Genomic DNA, 9,148 nt, shown 5'->3' with positions numbered 1-9,148 from the left:
ATGCACAGGCCACGCTGGATTTCTATGCTTGTTGACGTGAATGTGCTTTGCTCCCTTCATGTTTAAGCCTAAGCAGCTTGATGTGTTTGTGCCGAAGACTTTTTAAGAACTACCCAACAAACCAACGCTTACAGTGCGCTTTTGTGTACAATGATCATCTGCTTGTTGCACCGTACATGTATAGTCTATGGAGCTGCAAACTGTTAGAGTTATGTATTGTTGTACTGAACACTGTTTCGCAACTGCATGTACGCTGTCTTTTAGAGACAGTTGTCGAACCTACGTCCGCGCCATATGTATTATATTGTCGTATTGTATTCTACAATATGTTTGTGTTCCTACAACGTGTTTGTGTTCCAACACTGTGTTTATATATAATGTATATGGTGCGCATCAGCCCTGTATACATACTGTGTCTTTGATCACCGTAACATGTAAGAAATTTCGTATTGTCTAGATCCTCGTCGTCGTGCAATCAACATGCCACTGATAGATTTGCCATTGATAGATTTGTACGTCTGAATTTTGTCGTTTCTTTTTCTTACTATATGCATTATATTTTCTGATCTACTTGTGCATATATGCCTAATATAGCGTAGTATATTTTCTGATCAACATGCCATTTTTCTTACTATATGCATTGTACTGTGTCTTTGAATTTGTTATTTAACTATACTCTACTAATTGTACTTATCTATAATAATCGATATTGACATGTGGATCTTGACATCGAGAGGTGTAATGTTATAAAAAAAGAGATAGAAGAGTTAGTTTGAGCCTAATAATCGATATTGACATGTGAATTAATTAATAGATGTTAGGGATTCAGTTCTGTAGGATCATAAATATGTCGTCGTTTACTTTCTCACTATAAATTATCATTTCAATCGTACTAAATAAATTTTGTTAATGTATTCGACTAATGGAGGTAGGGCGCCGCGCCTCCTTTTTCTAGTCTGACGCAATTGCACATGTGCTTTCATCGGTTATGGAGGAGGGCAACGACTATGCGAGACACAGACTTCTCCAACAATGCGTTCAGTTCTGCTAGGAGTTCTCTTCTCCTGCTACTCGGTTGCTCTCACCCCCCAGCTGGCCAGCCATCTGAGAAAAAATCATGCGCTTTCATCGAAGCTGGTTTGTCGTGGTTTTCGATTTATACATACACGCCAGCTCGGTTTGAGGAGGTGGGTCTAGGTGCTAGTACATCCGTAAAGCAAAAAAGAACAACTCTTTCGCACTGGCTGCCTGCCTTGGTGCTATAGATGTCTAATAAGCACGAGGCCCGCGAGCCCGGCACGAAGCCCGCTTTTTGGGCCCGGTCCGAGCCCGGCACGGCCCGGTTATATACGGGCCCGGGCCGGCCCGTCACGAATAAGTGGGCCGGGCTCGGACAGGAAATTAGGCACGGTGGACTAGCCCGGCACGGCCCGTTTAGCTCTAAGCCCGTTAAGCCCGTTTTTTTACACTAAAACGTGCTTTTCGGCCCGCCTAGCCCGCTTTTCGGCCCGCTTTTTTCGTGCTAAACGGGCCGGCCCGGCCCGTTTAGGCCCATTGCGGGCCGGGCTCGGACAAGAAATTGAGCCCGCGTGCTTAGCCGGCCCGGCCCGGTTTTTTAATCGTGCCTGGCGGGCCGGGCCTAAAACGGGCCGGGCTTCACCGGACCCGGGTCGGACCGGGCCGGGCGGCCCGTTTGGACATCTCTACTTGGTGCTATCGCGGATTCTTTCTTGTGAACTGGTAAATCACTAGAAGGCGGCTGACGGGGACGGGGACGGAGAGGGCAACGCGGTGGGTCAGCCATGACGCGGCGCCGGCGGCTGGGCTGGCCTGGCCTTCCGCGTGGAATTACTACTTGCTCGCTCCCCACGTCTTCCTCGATCGGCAGGCTACAACACGGGAAATTTTGCCCGGTCCATGCACAACCGCTGGAGCAACAGTGAGTCGTCAGTCGCGATTGGCAGAACGGCACCACAAGTTTGGCGCATTTACATACACTTCACCACCATCCAATCCATAGTCAAAAGGTGCTTTGCAACATCAAAATCTGTCAGTAGTCGTCCGCTTAATAGTTAGGGTTCGATATATATACGTAAACTTTTTTTTTGTATATAGGCACCGAACCTTAAAACGTACTGTTTCTGTAGCTCATTGAACTTACCAAGTGGTAACTACATGTCCATATTATCCATGTGTCACTATGTCAGCACCTTGCTATCTACATGGCAAGGCTAACATGAGAATTGACCCTTTTGGGTCAGCAATCAGCACGCCATCTACGTTATGGTGACAAGACTAACATGAGCGCTGATCTCCTTTAGGTCAACATGTCATCCACACTACAGTCACACCCCGCCATTCGGCTTCGTCCATAGATCACATGGGTAAGCTACAGTAAAATCTTAAGTTTATTCTAATCTAGCCTTTCATTATATTTATTAAATATGATGGAGGAGGATATTTGTATCAGGGGCTTTGGTTTTAAGTCTCGCGCTAGGTCATAGAAAACTCAGAACCGGTGCTATAATTAATTATTAGTGGTGTATCTCTTATTATAGTGCTTATTGGAGGGTATCTTGGGTTGGAGATAATTCTGGGGAAAAAAGAAATGGCAATAATAAAGTTCTGCGGATCCAAAGATTCTAGAGCTCCAACATGGGAGTGTAAAAACCCTTTTTAAAAAGGGCGTGTGTTGTGTAAGATGGATCGCTACTGGACTGAAGCAAGGGAATGTCTCAATCTTTCCATCCGACGTGCCGGCAACGACGAAGTTGCCACGTCATCCTTCCACCGTGCCGATCCCCCCTGGCCAAGAAAACACGCGAGCCCGGGGGAGCTAGGCGTCGTTTGGAACCTTCGCTAATCCTATCACCGCGTAGCTTTCCCCCACATGAACCTGGCGCAACTTGCAAGCAGAAAGACGATTAGTTTACGCATCGATCCACCACCACCATCACCACGAGTCCACGACGACTAAGGTCTAATTACAGCCTGCGAGAGCGGACGTGTGCAGCGTTAGATTCATGGTTTATATATATCAGTAAATAAAAAGCGCCCACGCCACGAACACGAGGAAGCTTAATTAGCTTGGTAGCCGGGCACGAGTACGTACGTGTGCTTCCAATATGAAGAGGCGGTGGAGCCACCCGTCGTCGGTCTTGCTCCTGCTGCTGCTGGTCGCCGTCTTCCTACTCCTCACGTTGCTGCGATGTCCCCTGCGCCACGCGCAGCAGGCCTGCGCTGACGACGACGCGGGAAGCTACGCCGTGGACGCCACGCTCGCGGAGCTCGCGGCCGCGGACCCGGCCGCGTCGGCAGTGCTGCGGGCCGCCGAGAGGTTGCTGGAGGGGAACCTGACGAGGGCTCCCCCGGAGCGCCGGGACGCCGCGGTGCGCGGCCTCCGCGAGTGGCTCGGCAGGCAGCGGTTCGAGCCCCAGGTGATGGCCGAGCTCGTGGACCTCATCAAGCGCCCCCTCGACCGGTGGCACTACGGCGTCGGCGCCGGGGCGACGGACAGCGACGACGGGCGGCGGCCGTACGCGTCGTGCGCCGTGGTCGGCAACAGCGGCATCCTGCTGGCGCGGGAGCACGGCGCGCTCATCGACGGCCACGACCTGGTGATCCGCCTCAACAACGCGCCCGCGGGCGCGGGCAGGTACGCGCGCCAAGTCGGCGCCAGGACCGGCCTCGCCTTCCTCAACAGCAACGTGCTGAGCCGCTGCACGACCGCCGGCTGCCGGCACTGCCGCGCCTACGGCGACCGCGTGCCCATCCTCACCTACATGTGCAACGCCGCGCACTTCGTGGAGCACGCGGTGTGCAGCGCAGGCGCGTCGGCGCCGGTGATCGTGACGGACCCGCGGCTGGACTCGCTGTGCGCGCGGCTCGCCAAGTACTACTCGCTGCGCCGGTTCGTGCGCGAGACGGGCCGGCCGGCGGAGGAGTGGGGCACGCGGCACGAGGAGGGCATGTTCCACTACTCGTCGGGGATGCAGGCCGTGGTGGCTGCGGCGGGCGTGTGCGGCCGGGTGTCCGTCTTCGGCTTCGGCAAGGACCCCGGCGCGCGCCACCACTACCACACGCTGCAGCGGGGCGAGCTGGACCTGCACGACTACGAGGCCGAGTACGAGTTCTACCGGGACCTCGAGGCGCGGCCGGAGGCGATACCGTTCCTGCGGGACTCCGGCTTCAGGCTGCCGCCGGTCGTGGTCTACCGGTGACTATTCATTCAAATTAATCAACGGCCGTGTCAGTCAGTGCCGACGTACATACACATACGCCATTGGTTTTTGACAAATTTTGCTACTCAATCAATCAAAACACGTTGTACAAAAGCTAACATGGAACCCAAAGCAACAATACAAACTACAAGGTTTGTAATATCCAAACAAGCAACAACATTAAACCAAAATTTTCAAAAAAAACATTTATTCAATACTCAAATGGTTTTTGCATCCAAATTCCAAACATGACCTTATATTTTCTTTCACAAGGTTAAAAGAACATGGGTATTCTTTCTTGGTATTGGGCCAAAGTGTTGTCAGTTCTTACCGACTTATTTTCTCTCTATCGGTCTATCCGTTTGAATTGGACGTTCTAGCCCATTTATCTTGTCCACGAATTTTGTCGTCCTCATAGCTGTCCGCTCTCTACTAGCCCATCAGCCAACCTAGCATTTTGCGGTTGTAACTGTTGTGATCTATTGCAGTGCTCAGTGACAAATGGAGAAAGCAACAGAGAGAGACAAATGACTGGGACCGTTTCTTTATTGCAGAGATAGTTATATATATATATAGTACAGTACACAGGGTCCCCAAAGGGTGCGACCCATAGGCAATAACTGTCACACCGGTTGGGATTGATCACATGTGAAACTTTTGTAACACTCCCCCTTTATCAACCCAAAACCTTTTGATCATCTGCAATTTGTCTTATCTCCTTAAAAACCCTGTGGGAAAAAAATAAGGAGTACACAATATCTTTTGGATAATGAGAATAATCTCATTTAGTTTCCAAAAGAAAATATGCTTGTAATCATCATGTATAAAAACCCCTGTGGGGAAAATCAATGATGAAGCATATAACTTTGTTGATATTACCTCGTTAAAAACTTTGGATGAGAAAACCTTAGCAAGGCAAAACTCATACAAAGAAAAGAGTGTAATATGATGGTTCAATACAGGTTATATATCATGGGGAATTACTCCCCCTGAACCTTGCAAGCACTTAAGTCTTCTCATACCAATCCCCTCAACACATTTCTGAAATGTAGAGTATGGTAGAGACTTTGTGAATAGATCTGCAAGATTATCACAAGACTTTGTTTGCAAGATGTTTATATCCCCTTTTTCCTGAAGTTCATGGGGATAAAACAGTTTAGGAGAAATATGCTTATTGATATTACTCTTGATATAACCTGTATCCATCTGAACAACGCAAGCTGAATTATCTTCATAGATAATTGTTGGTGAGTCAAGAGAACCAATACCACAAGTTGTGAGTATATGATTCACCATTCTACGAAGCCATACACATTCACGTGATGCTTCAAATAATGCAATTATTTCAGAATGGTTGGTGGACGTGGTTACCAAAGTCTGCTTAGACGATTTCCACGAGATGGCAGTTCCACCTTGTAAGAATACGAATCCTGTTTGCGATCGGCCATTGTGGGGATCAGATAAGTAGCCAGCATCTGTATACCCAATTAAACTAGGATCATTACTTCTCTTGTAAAAGAGTCCTAGATCCTTCGTGCCATTTAGGTATCGGAAAATATTCTTAATGCCAACCCAGTGTCTTTTCGTTGGGGCAGAACTGTGCCTTGCTAACAAATTTACTACAAAAGCAATATCCGGTCGGGTATTGTTAGCAAGATACATCAATGCACCAATAGCACTGAGATATGGGAACTCCGGTCCCAATGTCTGTTCTTCATCATCCCGTGGCCTGAATGGATCTTTCTTTAAATCCAAAGATCTGACCACCATAGGAGTCTTTGAAGGATAAGACATATGCATATTGAATTTTTCCAATACCTTTTGGGTATATGTACTTTGATGTACAAGGATTCCAGAAGGTAAATGCTCAAGTTGTAGACCTAAGCAAAATTTGGTTTTACCCAAATCCTTCATCTCAAATTCCGTCGTTAAATGATGACGTGCTTCATCAATATTAAGTTTATTTCCTATGATGTTAAGGTCATCAACATAAACTGATATGATACAAAATCCCACTTTGGATCTTTTGATGAAGACGCACGGGCAATCATCATTTTTCGTGTATCCCTTACTCAAAAGGAATTCACTCAATCGGTTGTACCACATTCTGCCCGATTGTTTTAAGCCATATAATGACTTCTGCAACTTTACGCAATACATGTTGCGTTTTGCCTTTGGATTCGGTACATCTATTCCATCAGGAACTTTCATGTATATATCAGAATCCAGTGACCCATAGAGATATGCGGTCACTACGTCCATCAACTGCAAAGATAGACGATTTTGCACTGCTAAAGATATTAAATATCGGAATGTTATTGCACTCATGACTGGTGAATACGTTTCGTTGAAATCAACGCCGGGTCTTTGCGTAAACCCTTGTGCTACTAGCCTTGCTTTGTATCTCACTACCTCACCATTTTCATTTCGTTTCCGAATGAAAACCCACTTATATCCCACAGGGAATATATCACGTGGTGTAGGTATTACAGCAGAGAAAACTTCTCTTTTGTAAAGCGAGGCTAACTTCGCTTCGATTGCTGCCTTCCATTTGATCCAATCCGAGCGCTTACTCCACTCTGCCATGGTCTTAGGATCTAGATCATTTTGAAGGTCCTCAGCAATCTGCTCGGAGAAATATATGTCAACATTGGTAGCTTTTCTATCATATGTTTCACCAGTCTCAACATAGTTGATGGCAATTTCATCATTCCTTAGAGACTCATCAGGATTTCCCAAATTGATGTGTCTAGGATTTTCCGATGTCCCAGCCTCGGTTATGCGCACATCCGAGCTGGGTTGTGGATCATCACAATCCACATGATACATTGTATCATATTGGTGTCCTTTTGCATTCACTAATGTTCTTTGCTTCTTAGCAACAGAACAGCGCTTATTCACCATACTTCTCCTCTCTAGGAGTTGAGTGGCCTTATTCGGTACTTCCACTCTTTCTGGTGCATTCCTAGCAGGAATGAATGATTTTGTGACACCTTTGTAATTAGTGAATGCATCTGGCAGTTCATTTGCAAGTCTTTGCAAATGTATAATTTTCTGAACTTGTAGTTCAGTTTCTGAAGTACGTGGATCAGAACCTGGAACACATTGAGTATTCCAATTTATTTCCTGGCATTCTTTTTGGTACTTAAATTCTCCCCCTAATGCCGGGAAATGTTCCTCATCAAAAATAGAGTCAGCAAAACGGGCTGTAAATAGATCCCCTGTTAAGGGTTCTAAATACTTAATGATCGACGGAGATAGAAATCCCACATAGATCCCCACTTTCCTGTGTGGGCCCATAGCTGTTCTCTGAGGTGGTGAGATTGGAATGTATACACAACATCCAAATTTACGCAAATGGGAAATACTTGGAGGATTTCCACGTACCATTTGTATTGGGGATGTTGAATGGTATGCAGTTGGTCGTAATTGTATAAGGTCAGCAGCGTGTAGAACTGCATGACCCCAACACGACGAAGGCAATTTGCAATTCATCAATAATGGCCTTGCTATGAGTTTAATCCTCTTGATTAGTGACTCAGCCAAACCATTCTGGGTGTGGACATACGGTACCGAGTGCTGTACTTGAATTCCCAACGCCATACAATAATCATTGAATGCCTGAGATTTGAATTCAGCAGCATTGTCCATTCGGATTGAACTAATCCGATGTTCAGGAAAATTTGCCTTTAACTTGATAATTTGTGACATTATCTTGGCAAATGCATGGTTGCGTGTTGATAGTAAACACACATGTGACCATCTAGTAGATGCGTCAATTAGTACCATGAAATATCTGAATGGCCCAGAAGTTGGTATAATTGGCCCACAAATATCTCCTTGAATCCTTTCAAGGAATTTAAGCGGTTCAGCTTTAATTTTGAGATATGATGGTCTCAAAATAAGTTTCTCAGTTGCACATGCGGTGCAAACAAAATCCTTAGATTTGGGGAAACTTGTTGTAGGCAAATTATGACCAATTGAATTGCCTGTAATTTTCCTCATCATCCCTACGCCAGGATGACCAAGTCGATCATGCCAAATCTGGAATGCATCAACATCTTGGAAAATTACCTTGTATGCAACATGTGCATTGCTCTTAATATATGTATAGTACAACCCTGACGTGAGTGATGGAATTTTCTCGCATATGCGCTTGCCATATTTATTCAGCTTGGTCAAGAAGAGAAACTCTTCTTGATTTTCATCATGGGTTTCAATATGAAATCCATTTTGCCGGATATCTCTAAAACTTAGGAGGGTACGTGTAGAATCAGGATACAATAATGTATCCTCGATCACAATTTCAGTACCCATGGGGAGGGTAATAGTTGCTCGACCAGAGCCAACTATCACAGCATCGCGTCCGGCGATGGTCAAAACTTTCCCATCTCTTTTCTTAAGAGTCTGAAAGTATTTGATCTCCCTAAGTATAGAGTTTGTGGTACAACTGTCCACAAGGCATAATTCCTCTTCCGTCGAGTTGTCATCATTATGCATCTATACATAAATAAAAATTTTGAATAAGAATTTTATGATGCAACTTAGTACTATACATAACATGATATTAAATATCACAATGTCGAAACAATATTACAATAATGCTATGGCGACTCATCCAATGAGTTCGCACTACTCACAGGACCCAACACTGGTCTGTAGAGTATGTTACATCTCAAAACATGAGATTGTATACCTCTACTTATTACAACAACATTATAAAGACAGTATAGAACATCCACACAAGCCACAGTGATCATGATCAAATCTCCAAGTATGAGAGATTTATGCCAAATCTCCAAATGGATCCTTTGACATATACTCAATGATCATATCATCAGATTCATCTTCTTGCAGAAGTGGAGGCTTGTTGTCAACCACACTGAGGTGCTCTTTAGCAAGAGTGTTCTTCAGATCACCAGAAGCCA

At 45.7% G+C, this 9,148-nt stretch overlaps 1 protein-coding gene across 1 annotated transcript; it reads left to right on the top strand.

The window, feature by feature from the left end:
• Positions 1-3,000: 3,000 nt before the first annotated feature.
• LOC103646246 (sialyltransferase-like protein 3) lies at positions 3,001-4,748 on the top strand. The gene has a single exon (XM_008670973.3). It carries the CDS (start codon positions 3,126-3,128, stop codon positions 4,218-4,220), a length of 1,095 nt encoding a protein of 364 aa, XP_008669195.1. The 5' UTR covers positions 3,001-3,125; the 3' UTR covers positions 4,221-4,748.
• Positions 4,749-9,148: the final 4,400 nt, after the last annotated feature.

Source organism: Zea mays, chromosome 2 (assembly GCF_902167145.1).
Source record: "Zea mays cultivar B73 chromosome 2, Zm-B73-REFERENCE-NAM-5.0, whole genome shotgun sequence".
Taxonomy (NCBI): domain Eukaryota; kingdom Viridiplantae; phylum Streptophyta; class Magnoliopsida; order Poales; family Poaceae; genus Zea; species Zea mays.
Note: the sequence above shows the minus strand (reverse complement) of the source record. Positions and strands in the feature narration are given on the sequence as shown.